At 43.5% G+C, this 20,451-nt stretch overlaps 1 protein-coding gene and 1 long non-coding RNA gene across 4 annotated transcripts in view; one reads left to right on the plus strand and one right to left on the minus strand.

Annotated features, from left to right (window-relative positions):
• Window positions 1-10,433, plus strand: part of LOC142656823 (uncharacterized) — a 32,221-nt gene extending 21,788 nt beyond the window's left edge. Inside the window, exons 3-4 of one of the 2 annotated variants that reach the window (XR_012849762.1) lie at window positions 6,948-7,192; window positions 9,427-10,433. This is a non-coding gene — a long non-coding RNA (uncharacterized LOC142656823). Of the gene's footprint in view, window positions 1-6,947; window positions 7,273-9,426 lie in introns of those variants that run through there. The other variant, XR_012849761.1, reaches the window with a different exon arrangement.
• Window positions 1-20,451, minus strand: part of NCKIPSD (NCK interacting protein with SH3 domain) — a 51,844-nt gene that overhangs the window by 12,975 nt on the left and 18,418 nt on the right. Inside the window, exons 1-8 of one of the 2 annotated variants that reach the window (XM_075831750.1) lie at window positions 15,516-15,592; window positions 11,874-11,986; window positions 11,127-11,328; window positions 10,949-11,036; window positions 8,698-9,272; window positions 3,042-3,212; window positions 1,398-1,484; window positions 721-859 (exon numbers count right to left, since the gene is read on the minus strand). In XM_075831750.1, coding sequence (XP_075687865.1) covers window positions 721-859; window positions 1,398-1,484; window positions 3,042-3,212; window positions 8,698-9,272; window positions 10,949-11,036; window positions 11,127-11,328; window positions 11,874-11,920 — 1,309 coding nt within the window. In that variant the 5' untranslated portion in view covers window positions 11,921-11,986; window positions 15,516-15,592. Of the gene's footprint in view, window positions 1-720; window positions 860-1,397; window positions 1,485-3,041; window positions 3,213-8,697; window positions 9,273-10,948; window positions 11,037-11,126; window positions 11,329-11,873; window positions 11,987-15,515; window positions 15,593-20,451 lie in introns of those variants that run through there. The other variant, XM_075831749.1, reaches the window with a different exon arrangement.

Below are 20,451 nucleotides of genomic sequence, written 5' to 3' on the forward strand. Positions count from 1 at the left end.
TTTCCAATCTGTGGCCCTCTAGTTGTTGTTGTCCGTTTTTTTTCCCTTTTAATATATATGGTTTCTTAGCTTCAAACGCTCTCGTGCCGTTCCTCTGTTGTTCCTCCTGGGAATTTATGAATAAATTGACAACTTGGTGTTACCATTCCTCTTGTCAATGGTGTGTGTCCCTACACACATTGTCCAATCTGCGCGTATCAAACTGTGTAGGGACAGACCTTATTGACCAGGGGAATTTTAACACCCAGTTATCTATTTATTCATAAATTTCCCAGAGAAAAAGAGGAACGCAAAGCTGCTGCTTCTGTATTGTGCCAATGGGGATAACATGCAGGATATAGCACCTGTATTGCGCGGACATGAAAAGCAGCTGCGGGGAATTTGATTTCTCTGCAGCAGGTCTCGCTGGTTAAAGGGTAATAGAAATATGCTAAGAAAATAATATAGTGCATGAAAAAGCCCAATAATACAGGGGCTAAGAAAAAGGCCATACTTCCTGATTTCTAGGGTTTTTAACCTGCCCTGGTGTCAAAAATGATGGCCTTTTTATGTGATTTTGAGTAGATCTCATCCCACTTTCTGTGATTTCTTTATAATAAAGGGGCCTAGATGACGCCGGAGTTGAATGCTCCAATTGGAGAAGGGGCAAAAAAAAAAGACCAAAAATAAAAAAACAATCCTAACTTACTTCTACAGTAAAACTTTCTCCAAGGAGCTTACCTTGAGTGTGTGTCTGCATGTCACGGGCCAACTCCATGGGAAGGACAGAGTTAACAAGAGAAGAAATAATCGAGGCATCCAGATTGCACATTGCTCCGAAACACTTGAGAAGTAACAAGCGCAGCGGCACGCGATGCTCCTGAAAACCAACCACAAGAAGCCGTAAGATGCAAAGCCACTAATCCCGAGTTACATGCACACGACCGTTTGTATTTTGCGACCCGTAAACCACGGATCCGTTGTTTCTTGCAGTCCGTGTGCCATCAGTGTCCTCCGCATCCATTCCGTATGTCCGCGGTTTTCACGTCGCCATAGACTTGAATGGGCGAGCCGGACAGGAATAGGAGCTGCCCATCTCTCCTGATAGGGCGTCCTAGTGGCTAGACTCCAACCTGTCATACTTATACCATATGCCACAACTATTAGTGACCTAGGATGCGGAGGATGAGTATGAGCATAGCCACAAATGGCATTTAATTGAGGAGAGACCCCGATTTTACCATTTTAACGCTCATCATCCGTCTAAACACAAACAATGCTGAAATCTAATAAACCAACAGATGGAGGAGATCCAGGAATTATTGCGCTTTTTTTTGGTAGCCGCCAGATGCTTTTCTAACACACACCAATAAGTTTGTAGAATGCACTGCCAGGAATTCTGGGAAAATACTACTTACCATTTGATAATAAGTCACCAGGGACACGACGGCCTCAAAGTGGTTCCTCTTGCACATCTTCTTGCACACCTCGGGATCTGCATCTGTCTGGATGAGAATCGGGGCACGTTATGTCTACTTTGGGGATATAATTGTAGAATATCTTTAGATGGTGCACAAACAATTCTGTAAAATACGAGGCAAGGAGAAGAAGAGTCACAAGACACTTAGTCATATAACAGTTTGCTCAGCAGCGTTGTCTGTAATTTGCATTAACCCGGCTTTGTACCAAATTCATCATTTTTTTTGGGGGGATGGGGGAAATTGCTGCGCACGAATACCAACTATCATTTGTATTGGTCGAAAGTGGATCAACATGTCCAGCATGCAGAGTAATTCTTCACGTCAAATCTGACGGAATCGGCGATGGAGATGTGAACAGAGCCTTACGGGGGTAATTTAACGTATATCTGTAAGGGTGGGGGTCTACCGCAATGAATCGCTAGAACAAGGGACCCCAGTCCCTCTCTACCTTCCCAAAAAGTTGGATGTAGCGGGAGTAAGCATGCTCATACAACTCCTCCTCATCATGGACGTGCTGGTGGGGAGGGATGGGGGACCGGGTTCTTCTGTCCCAGAGATCAGCAGTTTTTGCAACAGTCGGACCCCCACCGATCTAACATTTAAGTGGATAGGTGATTAAGGATATCGGCTGGAGTAACAGCCAATTCGACTTTTTAGAGGCCTGGCAATAATGACTCTTAGGCCCCATGCACACGGCCGTGCCCGTTATCACAGCGCACGATTGCGGGCATGGCTGGCCGCCCGCATTTTCAGGCCGTGCTCCCATACAAAGTATGGTAGCACGGCCTGCAAAATGCAAAAGAACGGACACGTTCCATAATTTACGGAACATTTCTATGGCACGGACCCCCATCTGTAGCGATACGGAAAGGTGTCCGCGGCCAATAGAACTGAATATGTCCGTAATTGCGGACCGTATTACGGTCCACAATTACGGCCAGTTTTTACGGTCGTGTGCACGGAGCCTTATAGACATGAATAAAAAGCAACTAAAAAAATAAAATAGGCACCAGCAGCTAATTTCTAGGAGCATTGGCGCTCTGGGATTTAATGCAGGCGGCTCCATCCGACGTAGAAATGACATTTATAAGATTATGTAAATTTTCTCATAGCCCCACATGCAGCAAATGTAAACTCTGAGCATATGACGGGCTTTATACTGAAGAGTTCAGCGCATTCTGTCATTCATAAACATATTAAAACCACAGAAAAGGCCATACTCACAGATTAGGTGGTGGGTAAAATACCCGTTCCATGCCCAACACACCACTCCCCTCAAGGTAAGTGGGAGTGGCTATCATTATTTAAACACACCTGGGCACTTCCCATCAACAGCATTCTCTGACCTGGTTGCGTCCTGTTTGGAACGGGTATTTTACCCACCACCTAATCTGTGAGTATGGCCTTTTTCTGTGGTTTTAATTACATTCTATGTCCCATTTTTTTTGTACATTCATAAACATAGTAAGTAAAGACCCCCTTTAAATCAGCGTTTTAAAGGCTTATTCTTTAAGAACTATTCGCTCTGTGGCCAACCAGTCACTGAACATGAAGATAAAAGTCACCTATAGATTTACGCACCAGAATTAATAGGAGTTCCTCCAAGTAGCACAGGATGACGTTCTCATCTTCGTAGAGGGCCCAGCTGCGCTGCTGAGCATCGTCTTTGTGCCTGGCCAAGTCGGTAAAGATGACCTCCAGGCGCTGCTCATCGTGACAGATCTGTCCAGAAGGTAATCCAGCGCTGGAGTCCTGGCAAACAGACACATTGAGTATGAGATTAACGCAGTACAACTTTATTTGTAAAGGGATCCTGTGAACCATATGCGTTATATCGGTCTGCAAATACAAGCCGTGACCTGTGCCGTGCACCTGTATTACAACCAGTGCTGGCAGGGGAAGCTATGGACGCAGCAGTCGCATGATAGATCACGTGATCACCGAGTCCATCCACGCAGCGCCATTGATCACATGGTGCAAGTTCTAGATCGAGCGGATGATGCATTATTCCTGAAGACATTCTATGGGGGCATTGATGTTACTTTTTAGGTTGAGGCATGTGTCATTAATATGTAGAAAGTGGTCAACCCCTTTAACTAAAAGGATATTAGGTTTTTTTGTGTGTCCAATTAAGCCGGTACTCAGAAAAAAGTCATAGTTAGGATTCTGAGGTCAAGTGTCAATACTCATTACCAACTAATTTGCCTCGTGAATGGCGCTGACAATAGATATTAGAGTAATTTCTTAATATCTATTTATAGTGGTTGGAGCTTTGTTTTTCTAATACAGAGCTGCTGCATAGCCATGGATTTTTAATGCTATCTGTAACCACCACTAGGGGGAGCTTACTGGATACTGTTTATACATTGAACTCCATAATAACATAGTATGCGGTAATCTCCCCCTAGTGGCCGCCAGAATTTTAGCAGTTACCACCATGGTGGAGACGTTATCAAACTTTCTACACCAGTTTTCTGGCGAAGAAGTCACAAAAATCAGGGGGTGTGGCTAGATACCCAAAAGTGCGCGGGCCATTGTGGCTAGACCATTTTTTTTATATTATTGCAAAAATACACGCCAGCTCCTAGCTCCGCTAGATTTCACTCTGTGGGGTATAGCAAGATAGAGGCCTGTGCCGGGCCCCGTACATTGCCCCCCAAATCAGACTACCCCCGATTAGACACGCCAGTCTTCATAAATTCTCCCCCTATGTCTATACAGGAGAAATATATATAGAAACATATGTCATAAAAGCTTGTGGACTGCAGACGCACATGAAGATCACAATTATTAGGCAGGTTACTACAAGTCCAAGACATCTAAATCTCAGTGAAGACGTCCCCAGGAGATCTGCATTACAGAACAGAAATCGAATTTATTGAATTGCAATCTCTAGAGATGTCACTGAAAGCGCGGCCTCATTTACTAGTGACCCCCTCTCCCCCGGCCGGGTTATTATTACATACATGTGGGATAGTAACAGAACAATATAAAGCTCATGTCCTAGAACGGTGGGAGTATATAGGAGGGTAGGATTACAAATTACCATGTTTTTATCAAATATACAGGAATTGGAAATGTATTTACTGCACACCGGTGGCTCCTGAAACAATCGCTCCGAGCTATGGGACTTTGATGAAATAATAAGCGTCGTCAGAACAGATTCCTATTTCCCGTAGTTCCTTCCACGTCCATAGCACCACGATAGCGACGTAGCAAAACACGAAGAGTCTGGTTACAGTCAAGTGCCATATTCTGGATTATTGGACGGTCATACATAACATAGCAGTAAGGGTAGAGAACCTCTAGCTCAGGGGTCATGCAACCTTCAGCACTCCAGCTGTTGTGAAACTACAACTCCTAGCATGCCTTGACTGCCAAAGGCTTGATCATTACAGCTAAAAGGGGTCAGGGCATGCTGGGAATTGTAGTTGGAGTGCCGACGGTTGCTGACCTATGCTCTAGGTAGAAAACTCAGCCTCTGCTTCTAGTCTTGTGAGATTCCGGATTAGGTTGTTTTGTGTTGAAAAGGAGTCCAATTAAAAGAATTGTCATTTTGGATTTTGAGCTTAGATCTCTGGTATTGCATTGTATGGAGGGGTTTGTATTAAGGGGTATTCCTATGCCATAAATGCCTGATAGGTGGGGATCCCAGTGGTGGCACCCCAACCTATGAGGAAAACAGGGGGTCCCCTAACCCAAACTAGGTAATTTAATGCAGCCGCTAGCTGTTGTTCTTCAATGGATGGATGGATGGATGGATGGCCGCTCTCCCTATTGAAGTCTAAGCCTAACACGCTATACTCAGACCTTTCTGTAAATCCCACAGACGTCAACGGAGACACCCTCGTCATGCCCTAACAGGTATTATCTCAGGCAGCCCTAGGGACCTTTGTTATGTCCAGGGCTGTCTTAAAATGGTCAGCCTCGATTATCGCTTTCAGGTAACAGAGATCCCCCCTCCCTTGAGGTGCCGCAATCGCTATAGATCCTGGCAGTACAAGGGTTAAACAGCACGGACCTGAGTTTTCTTCAATCCCGGCCCTTGCCCCAAGGTGGTGGCTGTCAATCATCGCCCTCACAGGTGATCACACGAGAACTGCTGTCTCCGCAATCACAGCACCGTAAAGTAAAATCGCTCAGTACTAGCATTTACAGCAGATTCCTGGCCCGCCGTCGGACGCCCTCCCCGGTCAACTTTTCTAAAATGCCATTCAGCCTTTTCTTCGTTGCCATCACATCTGACAGGGGTTGTTACTCTGCGTCTCCAGACTCCTGAAAGGCAACATCAACCTGTGAATCTGCCTAGACACATAGGCAGGTGATGTATAGCGGAGTAACTAGGTAGATTTGGCATTCAGGAGCCTGGGAAAGCTGGATGACAACCCTTGTGGAAGCTGTAATGGCAGCCATATTTGTTGTCACCCAGCTTTCCCAGAAACAGATGAAATTAAAATGTATTTTAAACCTTCACAGAGGAGGACTATTTTAGACTCGTGCCGCCTCAACAATCGAACACACAATTTACACTGATGGAGGAATTCCCAAATCAATAGGGACAAGCGGAGAAATCGTAACTTTTACTCTCTCCTTTGTCTAATTAATCTCGTGATTATGACAAATCAGGAGACAAATGAAGTCGGACTTGTTTCTTATATTGGGAAGGCTGGGGCGGGCAGAATCCGGCAAGGACGGGTCAGCGCTGATAAAGGGAAACGTTCGGAGCCGTCAAAAATCCTGCAAAAATCAATATTGTCAGACACAAATTCAACAGGCGGCGTAACCTACGGGAACGTAATAATGTCATTATGACAACCGTCTCCTGCAGAGCAATTAAATAATACAAGTAATTAGGCGGCGCTGGGTGAGATTGAGAAACTCATCGTAGTATCGACGTACGGAACGGCTAGTATTAGCGGAAGGACTGGTTACGTGTCCGCTTACCAGCGACATATCCATACTATAGCGCAATTATATGAACACTAATCTGGAACGTTTGCCGACGAGCCGATGCTGCGGGGGCTGAAAACACGGGGTGTATCGTTATGTACCCGGTAATAGACATCCCCCTGCTTATTTTACAGCAGACATAAATATACAGAGACCAGGGGGTGGAATCTAGTCAATTACGAGTCTGTCGCTAAAGAGCCCGAGAAAACCAAAATTGAAATTATGCAGATGAGAAATGTAATATCTATAATCATGTCTCCGCTGGTGTCAATTACCATTAATATCATTAGTACAGCAGCTCACGGTACATCACACAGTTGCAGCTAAAATATTTGCAAGTAACGTTCATGGATAGTAGAAATAAAAGTGAAGATGACAAGGGGCCTGAGGGGGCGGAGCATGACACGGGAACCTCTCTAGTGTCACGCTCCGCCCCCAAAGGTCCTGAACTAGGCATAAAAATCTATATATTTTTTCGCAGAGTTTATACATTTTTATGAAGAAATCATTTCTCAATATCTTTCTTAATTTCTAAAGCTCCCGTCCTGCTTCCCCTCGGCAGCACCCGCATCTCCTCGGCTTCCACTACCGCTGCCTGTGGCCCGGCTCCGGGATCCGCTGTTGCGCCCGCTGCTGTCAGAAGGGAGCATGATCTGGGGAGATGGACGGTGGCGTACCGCACAGACAGATGCAATGGAAATTGTAGCGGATCAAAAGAACACCGCGTAGAATATAAAGGATTTATTTTTTCTCTCATCGCTTTCCATCAAACCGTAAACCAGGTCAGCATCAATATTTATGGAAGGCTTTTAATAAATTATTATTAATATTTATGGCATCCAATACAATATCATCAATAAATAATGGCGAAAAAAAATTATTCACCAAGGGGGACAGTCATGATTGGTGTCTTTCTGCGTTCAACTCTAAATTTATGAGCCTGGATTTACAATAATGGAATTTCAAACTTTTAACAAATAAACTAAAACTTTAAAGGGGTTTTCCCATGAAGGACATTTATGACATATCCACAGGTTAGGTCATAATAGATGTCAGATAGATGCGGGTTGCACCTCTGGACCTGCACCTCTCTCTAGAACGGGGCCCCCAAAACCACGTTCTAACTTTTTGTGCTCACGCTGCCTCCCGACCACTTACGGATTACATGGTCAGTAAGCTAGAACAGAGTGAAGGGGGCCCCGTTCCAAAGATAGGTGGAGGTCCAGAGGTGGGACCCGCATCTATCTGACATTTATGACCTAACCTGTGGTTAGGTCATAAATGTCCCTCATGGGAAAACCCCTTTAAGGGGTTGTCTTATGGAGACAACCGCGGTCCATATGAAAAGAATGGAGAGCCGCCAAGAATGGCCATCATGAAACAAATTTCCCCCGCAGAGAAGGCGTCCCCTGGCAAAGTCCGCTGTTTTCCGGGTAGCCAGAAGCCAGACCTGCGTCGAACAGCTGAATGCCGAGGCTTTAATATGAAAGGGGGGGGTCTCAGAGACCACTCCTTTAACAGGTACACGCCAGTAAAACAATTAAAAAAAGATAGCCCTCAGCACCACTAGTGGTTTCTTCTGTGTCAGAACTTTCAAATACAGTGAAGGCGACGTTTCGGCAATAAAGTGGCCTATGTGGGCTCAAGAAAGGCCATTATATGGCCGAAACGTCGCCATCATCTTATTTGCAACTTTTGATTAAATAAAGACGAGAATTATTTAACAATCCGGAGAAGTGGCTATACATTTTTGGGACTTTAGTAAAACAATTCATTCCACCCAAAGTTCTCCCATTGTTTTACATGTGCAGCTGTTTTAATTGCGGCGACCCTTACAAATTCCCAAAACTAAGTCCTGAGTCGTTGTCCCCCCCCCCCCCCCCGACCATCCTATAAAATTCTTCTAGGATAACACAAGACCCGTGTTGGTGCCTTGACGTTCTGGAATTATCTACGGAGCAGTAAAGGGGGTTTCCGACGTGCCATGGCCCCTTTGATTTTGGTCTGACATATGACATATCAATAGATACGTTGCAATAGAATGTCCCTTTAAAAGTGTCAATTTCCAGAATATCGGTTAATCTGGTCACACTGACGCTGGACTAGCAGACTAACCGTTTCCTCAATCAGTTTACCATCAGCCAGATCAGCTGGTTACCAGATTAATAGATATTCTACAAGGTCAAGCAATCCACAATCTTCATTCCTTCCTCCCAATGCAAAAATAAAATAGAAAATAATAAGGCACATGGATATAGGGTTAATGCGGTGAAAACAATTGCGCTACCTTGCCTTCCACTAGAGAGATGAGAATCTGCTCCATCACGGGACCTGTAGACGGGACCAAAGTCTGAATGTGACCGACGATGACACCGATGGCCACCCGAGACAGTTCATAGCTGAGGTTTGTGTTCTTTCTAACCAGTTCAATTAACTCGGCACCAATGGTTTTCGGAACAGTTGCAGGAGAGTTTTCCGTTTCCGGTGCCAAAGTCTTTGATGGTGATTTCGTTTTGTTCTCCTGGTTGACGGTGTTGAAGGCTTCCATGCAGGGAGGGGCCGGGGCAGCTCTCTTGGTTTGTGGGTTCCTGTCTATATCAGCGGTGCCCTCCTTGTCGGGGGGTGCTGGAGCGGTTCGTTTATTGAGAGAGTTTAGGGTTCTGGGGCTGGAGGTGCAGGTGTCCAGACATTGTGACATTGTGGTGTGGGCACTTCTGCTGGGGACAGGTGGGGGAGTGTGACTGGGACTGGAGGTTGCGGTGAGATGACAGGAGTCTGTGGAAGTAGTGCACAAGGTGTCGAGAGAGGACATGCTAGTAGTGGACATGTTTATTATGGATCTCGAGATTTTATCCACACCATCTAGAAAACAACAAAACAAATGCACAGGAAACGGCTTTTAAAAAGGAAACAAAGACAAAAATAAAACAGCAATTCATTTGATCTCATTTCCATGTGTCCTAGCAGATCATTCAACCTCCACTTCCCTTCTGACTAACCCGTATCTTGCTTTAAGGCAACTGACTGCAGCAGGAGCCCTCCTCCACTACGCGGTCTGCAATAGGAGACCTGGAACAATAAGCCACACCCACCAAGAACAGTTCCGCCCATCAACCAGCTGTAAAGAGGAAGGGATCAGGGAAAACAACATCTGTGATCTCTGCATAATTTCTACAACAGCTGCAGAAAATCCCACCAAACCAAAGTTTTATTCGGTTTACTTTTTTCTAGGGTTAGTGTCCCTTTAAACACTTAGGTTCTGGGGACCATGCATACAACTTGCTCAGAGTATGGCCACATGGTGCATCAGAATTTACAATGAGGTGCCGACCTCCAGACTACCAACAGTAAGACTAATCCGACGCTACCATCAGGCAGACACGGACTGATGGTTGCCCAGAAAAAACTGCTGCCAAATACACGGATGCCAAATCTGAGTCATTAATTTTGTCCAGGGCAGGATTTGGGTGGCAGTCGTCTATAATGCCCACAAGCAGCAAATCCGCAGTTGACTTTGAAGATAATCTGCAGCTGAAACTCTGATTCCGCCGCAGACTGGCAAGAGGATCCGCACGTGGATTAGCGCTACTGAACTTGGAGCTAATCCGCAGGTTTTAGCGCGGTCCTTTTTCCACACAGATCCTTTTAGGAACATGTGAATGGGGCATAAAATACCCCCATCCAATTCGGTCATTATTTATGTGCGGTTTCTCCACCTAAATTCTTAAGAATCCACAATGTGTGAACAAGGGCCTATTATGTGTATGGTAAAAAAACAAAATTAAAACCTGTGGACGTCGCAGACCAAACTCCAGATTATTCCCACGCTCCACACAAAATTCTATTCTATTTCCGGATTTTATAAATAGAGACCAGGGAATCATGTAACATGGGAATGGCCCAGCTGTCAGATCACTTGATGTATACATTTGCATTACACCGGCACAACAAATACATTCTGTTCTCTACCACAAATACAATTTATAGAAAATCCACTATTAGAAGGGGCATCGGTGCTTGGAAATCGATAGGTATCAGTATTACCAAGTATTGGAGACTACTTCAAGAACAAAAAAATACCACTTTTCCTTTGCACCTAATGACCCACAGAGTCACATACATGTTCAACCTTATCAACTATGTAACTATGTATATAAAGTGGTTGTCTTGGCTGGAGCAGCGACATGGATTGAACGTCATCGCTGGAGGCCGGACAGGAGGAATGTAAGTATGAACTTATTTTTTTTATTACATTAAAATTGTATTTTCCGCCTGCCGAGCATGGTACTGTCCAGGGTGCTGAAAGAGTTACCGCCGATCAGTGCAGCCCATTAACTCTTTCAGCACCCTGGACAGTACCATGCTTGGCGCACGGAAACGGAAATACGGAGTGCACACGGGATTGCACACGGCCGACAAAACGGACACACTGATCCGTCAAAAATGGGCGTGAAAACCTGTGTCGGAAGTGTGCAAGAGGCCTAATAGTACAGCCCTAAAGACGATGATGAATAGAGAATAAGCTTCAGGTGACTTACTTTTATTAGTCTGTGTCAACTGGGTGTTTTTTCTTTTTTCAGGTGGAGGTGGAGTAATCGGAGCAGCACGTCGAGGCTGTGGTGGAATCTAAAAAAAACAAAACCAGCAGACGTGAAGTAGCGATACATCAGATACATAGTCCACTAGTGTATGTACAAAGCACACACATCACCATACCTGATACTGGCTGTCCTCATCCGACTGAATCTCCGAGCTGGGCAAGCTCATGTGCCGATCCAATCCAGTTCTACACGTACCATTAGGCTGTCTCCCCGAATCTAAGTGGTAATCACTGGAAGAGGTCGCCATAGTGTTTGACTGGCTGGTCGGTGAGTGGGTTTTTCGGGATTGTGTTTCTTTCCTATGATGGATAAGTTTTCTGTATATAAAGAAAAGGTAGCAGACGGTAAGACGCTGTTCACAAATGCGTTATGGCTTCCGTTCATAATAGAAGAAGTCAGGACGCGGTCGGTTACATTGTCTGACAGACAAAATATCAATGTACCCCATCGTAAGTTAATGGGGTACGTTAGGGTTCTGCCTTTTTGACGGCAAGAATAGTGCTGCACGCTATGCTATTCCGGCCATCAAATCTGAAGGAATTGCTGACTGAGCGTCCAATGCAAATGTGAACATAGCCCAAGTCATCAGTGTGTTATATCATTAAACCCAACAGCACGCGGAGTGTAAATTTGTAATACTACTGGCCATAAAGCATGGTGGACAAGAAACAAGTCATAAATATAATGGCCAGTTGATATGGGATGGGACAGATCTGGGACAGATCTGGGACAGATCTGGGACAGATCTGGGACAGATCTGGGACAGATCTGGGACAGATAGATATGGGATAGATATGGGATAGATAGATATGGGATGGATATGGGATAGATATGGGATAGATCGAGTGCTAGGAGTACTTACTGCAGGACATCTCTCTGCTCCAGGTTGTATTTACCCCCATTCGTCATGGCCGCATTGTGAATAGCTTCAATAGCTCGATCAATCGACTGAAGTACGACGTCTTGTTCTTGCACCTGAATAAAGGAGACAAGACAGGGGTATGAAGTCTTCTTAAGAGCTTTATAAAAAATACTACACAGCCTTCAAATGAGGATAAATTCACACGCTACAGAATTGCTAACGATCTCCGACGCGGATTCTGCATTTAAAAACTGCAGCAATTTACATTACAATAAATATGGATTGGGTTTTAAATTCCTAGATATAAGCAGCCTCACAGACGGTACATGCACAGGTTTCACACACACCTATTTGAATGGATCCTGGTAAAATTCACCTTAATCTTCCTCATTCATGAACAGAATGCCAGATCATCAGTGAAGACTGACACAAGTAGAGCAATGAGGAGGAACATGTCTCTGTATAACAATGCAATATTATTTGCCATATCGGGTCAGTGGAAAGCTGAGTGTCAACCCCTATGAGAATATGATTACTGATTTCCACCCATAATAGCAAAGGTGATGTAGCTTTTGCTTCCAGAGGAAATTGCATGCTTGGATATTTAAAACAGTAGAAATTGTAGAACGTCCCCAGTAACCATGGCAACACGTCGCAGATAAAGCATTCCTGATGCTGAAATTGTCCTAAATAAATCAGATCATTGCCCTTTTTTTTTTTTTTTTTCCAGACCCTTCATAGCAAATCCCGGCTCATCCCATTTACTAAAACGCAGAGTATTTCAGATTTTCCTTCCAGAATTTGTAGGACAGGTAAACATTCCCCGCGTCTCTGCATCCTGACGACAAGCAATCATGTCACTTCATTACCTTCCACTTTAAGGCGATGTAACAGCTGGGAACCCGTAACATTGTTTCCATTCGGTTCCTGTCTATATAATACGCTCAGACGTTTTTGGGCTAACAGACGTAGCCGAAATGCGAATATATTTAGACGCTGTGTGTAAATAAACTCATCTTGGGTAAAAATAACGAGGCCGTCCGGTCCTAGATCTGCTGACAGCGAAGGGATTGGTGATAACCGGGGAGGATAAGGCTCCGCACATAACCCGATCACCATCCGAGTGGGAACACAGCTGGGGGCAAACTCACTGTCTGATTCTCTACCCTTATATTGTACAACTTCATCCGCCAATGCCGAGTCCGGAGCGGATATCAGTCACACATATGGATATAAATATATCTGTAGGGTCTCCGCACCAGAGATATGTGGGATCAAGTAGTGATCATGGGGGAGGGCAGGGAGTTTTCTGCACTTCTTGTCATTCATCCCATTGAAGAAGAACAATAGTCAGCCTTATGTCAACTCATCAGCAGAATACAGGTCTTTATTAAGGGCAGCCTATAATTTGTGAGCAGGAAACCCCAACTCTGCAGGGTACACCCCTCCCCCCCCCCCCCACCCCGGTCTTGTATCACCCCTCCTGACATGTCTGTTTCAGTAAATAATTGTATTCCCCATGAAATAACAATTCAGAAACATTTTTGAAAAATAATCTGCGTTGCGCCATTCCTCTGTTATTCCTCCTAGAAATGTCTGAATAAATTGACAACTGGGTGTTACCAGTTGGGGGTGTGTCACTACACAGACTGACACTGTCCAATCAGTGCTCGGTCTTCGACTGCAAGGACACGGTTCTTTGACAAGGGGAATGGTGACACACCCAGTTGTCAAATTATTCATAAAATTCTAAGAGGAGTAACAGAGGAATGGCACAACACAGAGTCCTGATAAAATAGGTTTCTGAATTATTTCGTGGGGACTACAAGTAGTTACTAAAACAGACATGTCAGGAGAGGTGACAGCTCCTATTTAAGTAAGCAGATTTGACAATCCCTTCTTTATCACCCAGCTTTCCTAGACCCAAGACAATATTAAATTGCAGTTAAAATACAATCAAAAGCACCTACAAACATCAAACCGAACCTTCAATACAAAATGAGCCGTGCAGAAAAAAAAGATATATATTAATCTGTTTTTTTTCCCCCCTTCTTCCTCCGAGCAGGTCATGTCGGCAGATCGATAAGGAACAGGAGAAGGCAGATCCCACACTTCACCTGCAGCCGTCTCTCCGCAGCCGGGAAGGTTTGCTGTCAGCATTTAGAGGAGAAAAAGCAGCACAAGGGAAATGAAGGAAAAGCCACGGATATACTCAAGACTAAAGATTAATATTGAGCTACAGACGTCACAAGTGTGTGAGGAGAGAAACAAACCAGAACTGGAAAAAAGATGGACAAGGTCTGCAAAATATACACGGAAGGGCTTGTCCACACGTAACGGAATTGCTGCAGAAAATTTGTACACGTAACTGGGGCTCAAATCAATGTACCACCCCCATTATCAATGACCAATGCCTAACAAATGTGTTATTTCTATAGTCGGAGGTGGTGGGGTGAGGAGATGGCATTTCATGGGGAGAAGGTTCCCTATTAGGGAATGTTGAGTTAATAGAGGAGGGTCCTCTGTTTAGGATCTTTATCTCTTGGCCAGAGTGGAGAGCGGTTAAAACGATATGAATAAAACACTGTAATGCTCCATTTCCCCTGTGGTGGCGCTGCAGGGAAACTGAACACTTACTGGCAGGTTTCCTTACAGATCACAGCTGATCGCCGGGGATCCCAGCAGGAGGACACTTTGTGATCAGCTTATTGCCCAGGGATCCTCTTAAAGAGGCTCTGTCACCAGATTTTGCAACCCCTATCTGCTATTGCAGCAGATAGGCGCTGCAATGTAGATTACAGTAACGTTTTTATTTTTAAAAAACGAGCATTTTTGGCCAAGTTATGACCATTTTTGTAATTATGCAAATGAGGCTTGCAAAAGCTAGTGAAAGTATTAAAAACGCCCCGATGTACGCACATAATACACACCCACTTGGACTTGTACTTTTAAACACACCCACTTGGACTTTTGCAAGCCTCATTTGCATAACTACAAAAATGGTCATAACTTGGCCAAAAATGCTCGTTTTTTAAAAATAAAAACGTTACTGTAATCTACATTGCAGCGCCTATCTGCTGCAATAGCAGATAGGGGTTGCAAAATCTGGTGACAGAGCCTCTTTAACAAGGAGAGATTGTCTAAAGTGAACACCTTTAAGGCCGCTTAGAAATGCCTTAAAGGGGTTGTCCCAAGTTGACTCAAATTTTTTTTTTTAAACATTCTAAGCAGGAAATGAATTTTAAAACATTTGCTGTTAAAAAAAATTTAAAATTCATTTCCTAAGTGCCTTTTTTTTACACTTGATAACTCAGCAAGTGCTGGTTATCTTTTCTAAAAAGGGGCGTGAGCGGCTCGATGTCAATCAAGCCGCTCCGCTCTGCAGTGTGCGCGCTCCCGATGTTGCTAGATACTGTAGTTCTAACAACATCGGGAGAATGTTCGTCTCAAGCGGGCATGGTAAGCCCGATTGAGACGAACTTACCGTGAATGTCAACTACCCTACACTACACTACATTTACCCCGTTTCGGCAAACAACTTCTCCCCCACCCTGTCACTACATGTAATGTTTGTAGCCGCCGTACCGGTGCTGCATCAGCACCCGGCGAACAACTAAAAATATATAAAAAAAATAAACTCACCTAAGACGTTCTAACGGCGCTCTGAACGGTCCCGTCACTTGCCATCTTCCTTCTTCTTGGCGCCGCTCGCATTCATAGTAACAATGCATTGTGGCGCAGATGACGTAATCATATCAGGCCCACGTGATTACGTCATCTGCACCCACCGCTCTGTTATTGTGAATGGGAGAAGAAAAGTGACGGGACCTTTCAGCTCTTCGTGGGAACGTCTTAGTGAGTTTATTTTTGTATGTATGTTGTCATGTATGTGTATATGTGCATGTATGTTTTCTTGTATGTATGTTGTCCTGTTTGTATGTGTATATGTGCATGTATGTATGTTTTCATGTATGTATGTTGTCATGTTTGTATGTGTGTATGTTTTCATGTATGTATGTTTTCATGTAGGTATGTTTGCATGTATGTTTTCATGTATGTATGTTGTCATGTTTGTATGTGTATATGTGCATGTATGTTTGCATGTATGTAAGTTTTCATGTATGTATGTATGTATGTTTGCATGTATGTATGTTTTCATGTATGTTTGTTTGCTTGTATGTATGTTTGCTTGTATGCATGTTTGCTTGTATGCATGTATGTTTGCTTGCATGTATGTATGTTTGCTTGTATGTATGCATGCTTGTATGTATGTATGTATGTATGTATGTATGCTTGTATGTATGTTGTCATATTTGTATGTGTATATGTGCATGTATGTTTGCATGTATGTATGTTTTCATGTATGTTGTCATGTTTGTATGTGTATATGTGCATGTATGTTTGCATGTATGTATGTTTTCATGTATGTATGTTTGTATGTATGTTTTCTTGTATGTATGTTGTCATGTTTGTATGTGTATATGTGCATGTATGTTTGCATGTATGTATGTTTTCATGTATGTATGTATGTATGTTTGTATGTATGTATGTTGTCATGTTTGTATGTGTATATGTGCATGTATGTTTGCATGTATGTTTGCTTGTATGTATGTATGTTTGCTTGTATGTATGTATGTATGTTTGCATGTATGTATGTTTGCTTGCATGTATGTATGTTTGCTTGCTTGCATGTATGTTTGCTTGTATGTATGTTTGCTTGTATGTATGTTTGCTTGTATGTATGTATGTTTGTTTGTATAAATGTCTGTATGGCCATGTATGATACTGTCTGCCCTGTATCTAAGCCAACTTTGCCGCAGGCTTCTATACATGGTATAACAGTCAGTATCACACATGAAAGTGAAACTAAGCCTACGACATGTTTTATTTCATTTTTTTTTTTTATATTTTTGATTTTTTACAGGTTTGGTGTTTGGACTACGTCGGTTTCGAGGACTACTTAGATGACGCTTTTTTATTTCATCAATAAAATGGTTAATGAGGGTTGTGTTGGGGGTGCTTTATTTCAATAAAATATTTTATCTATATCTTTGTGTTTTATTTTCAAGTTTTATTACTATCACTTTAGTAATGGCCGCTGTCTGAGTGACAAGGTCCATTACTAAGGGGAGGCTTAGTGTTAGCCGGTACAGAGGCTAACACTAAACACCATTATTACCCCGGTACCCACCACCACCAGGGGTGCCGGGAAGAGCTGGGTACGATCCAGTACCCGACCATCTGTTGTGATGGTCGGGCTCCGGGGCGGCCGCAGGCTGGTATTATGAGGCTGGGAAGGGCCAAAAACAGTGGACCTTCCCACCCTTGTAATGCTAGGCTGCTGCTGCTGTGTTGTATCTGGCTGGTTATAAAAATGGGGGGGACCCCACGTCATTTTTTTTTTATTATTTATTATTTTTTTTTATTAAAAAGACATGGGGTTCCACCCAATTTATCATAACCAGCCACAAACAACACAGTGTTATTAGCCTGGGAATGTACTAAGCCAGCGGCCCCTCCCACCCGTGTAATGCCAGGCTGCTGCGGCCTTGTATATGGCTGGTTATTAAAAATGTGGACCCAACGTCTATTGTTAAATTTAAAAAAAAAACCGACGTGGGGGTCCCCCACATTTTTATAACCAGCCCGATACAACACAGCAGCAGCCTAGCATTACAAGGGTGGGAAGGTCCACTGTTTTTGGCCCTTCCCAGCCTCATAATACCAGCCTGCGGCCGCCCCAGAGCCCGACCATCACAACAGATGGTCGGGTACTGGATCGTACCAAGCTCTTCCCGGCACCCCTGGTGGTGGTGGGTACCGGGGTAATAATGGGTGGTTAGTGCTAGCCTCTGCACCGGCTAACACTAAGTACCGCCTTAATAATGGACGCTGTCAATCAGCCAACTACCATTATCTAGGCACTAATAAAGTTTGAAAAAAAAAGACAAAGACAATTTTTTTTTATTGAAATAAGAAATCCCCAACAAAACCCTCGTTAACCATTTTATTAAAATTTTCAAAAAACGTAGATCTATGCAGTAGTCCAACGAATCGAAGATGTAGTCCAATTGGTACATCAAAATCTGCAACAACATAAAAAAAAAAGTTATCAATGTGAACAATACCGATACTTATACTCACCTACACACACACACACACACAACCATATACACAAACACATAAACACACACCCATATATTACACAAACACACATAAACACACACAAGCACACACATATACACACAAACACACACATACACACAAACATATATACACAAACACACATAAACAAACACACAAATATACATATACAAAAATACACACACATACACACAAACATATGCACAAACACACCCATATATACACAAACACACACACATATACACACACAAACACATGTACACAAACACACCCAAATATACACAAACACACACACAAACATATACACAAACATATACACAAACACACCCATATATACACAAACACACATATACACACAAACATGTACACAAACACACCCATATATACACAAACACACACATATACAAAAACACACACAAACATATACACAAACACACCCATATACACATACACAAAAATATACACAAACATATACACATACACACAAATACACCCATATATACACTCACACATAAACCCACACACATACACAAACCCACACATATACAAAAACACACACACAAACATATACACACACAAACACAAAAATATACACAAACATATACACATACACACAAATACACCCATATATACACTCACACATAAACACACACACACACACACACACACACACACACACACACACACACACACAAACACATATACACAAACACACCCATATATACACAAACACACACACACACACACATATACACACTTACCTTTAGCGGAGCGCAGACTTCTCCTTGCGACGGGTGCCTTTCCACTGCATCTTCTGCGCATGCGCCGAGAAGCGCCGAGATGCGCGTTCACGAGCAAATGACATCCTCTGCTCCGGACGCAGAGGATGTCATTACGCATGCGCGGCCACCGCTAAAGGTAAATAGCGGTGGCCGGGAACCTAGGCAACGAGCAGGATACAAAGAGGGACCGACCGCAACTTCAATCAAGAATAGCAAGAAAACGACATCGCTGGACGACGGACAGGTAATTAGAATTCTTCTTATTTTTACATGGGGGAGCTTTATAGCTCCATTTATCAACTTGGGACAACCCCTTTAATTTAAACAACAGCTCCACACCATCCTCCTCCTAATGTAACATGTATCGGCTGATCGAGACTTCTCAAACATTGGGGACAAAAATTTTTGGGGATCTACCCTTTAAATCCTCTGTCTAGCTGACAGACTCTTGTTCCTATAACATGTCTAACGGTAGCGAACGGAGCTCTAAAAACAGTATGATTAAATAAACATCACCAGGACAGATAAGATTACAATCATCTCGAGACGACCGTCCAGGAGACAACTTATATAGAATACGCCGTCCAGAGTAAGCGCAGGACGCAGACGGACGCGGTTATCATCTCATGTACGTTTCTAGCAGATGCCAGATTTGGCGCGCCTTTTCTTGGGGGAAACACTATTCTATTCCCAATATCACCTGTTGATTGAGGGTCTGCCGGCCCCACTGACAGCTTGTAAACACCACACAACCTATCCCACCAAGACAACCCCCTTTCCATAGGGAATTTCATTTTCAGTGAATAAAAGTTATTCTTTGTAGACATATGCAGTTATCCTGAGCACGGTTTTGAAGATCTCTGTTTGCTGTGATTGAATGGGAACCTTCATTGTTTACTTTTAAGGAATGACTTCCAGGTCACACAAGGGACACACTGTTATTTGTAACTTGTGACGAGCCATGCATCTGTGTCCCCATCACATGAACAGGCCAGTGTTCGATCCTTTGGAAGTAAACAATGAAGGCTTCTATTCAATGACAGCTCCCCTGAAAAGAATGTAGTCTTACACAACACTGTGTCCTACAGAGCAAGAGACGCTCCTTGCAGCAAAACTCCACTCTGGCTAATGGGGGGACGGACAAGGACACAAATGAAGAACGCTGCATTGTTCCGTTCCTTCATTATTCCTTCTAGAATTATATGAATAAAATGACAACTAGTCAAAGAGGCGTGTCCCTACACAATCCCACTCTGTCAGCACTGATTGGACAGTCAGAATGTGTAGGGACACAACCCCAACTGGTAACACCCAGTTGTCAATTTATTAATATATTTCTAGGAGGAACAACAGAGGAACGGAATTGCTATTTAACTGGGAATACAATTACTAAAACGGACATGTAATCTTTAAAGGGTCCATAATCACTCCAAAGTGCAAAATACAATAATACAATAGGAGTTTAGGATGAGATGTCTAGGGCTTGCTCTCCTGACCCTCCACCGATGCCTCCAGCCTACGGTTTAGGGTAACTAGACATTCAAAAAACTTCTGACATGTCAATGACCTGTGAGAAGTTTTGATCAGTGGGGTTCCGAGCACGGAGACCCCCCCCCCCCCCCCATCGCTAAAACAAAGTGGCAGAAGACTTT

This window comes from Rhinoderma darwinii, chromosome 7 (assembly GCF_050947455.1).
Source record: "Rhinoderma darwinii isolate aRhiDar2 chromosome 7, aRhiDar2.hap1, whole genome shotgun sequence".
Classification (NCBI taxonomy): domain Eukaryota; kingdom Metazoa; phylum Chordata; class Amphibia; order Anura; family Rhinodermatidae; genus Rhinoderma; species Rhinoderma darwinii.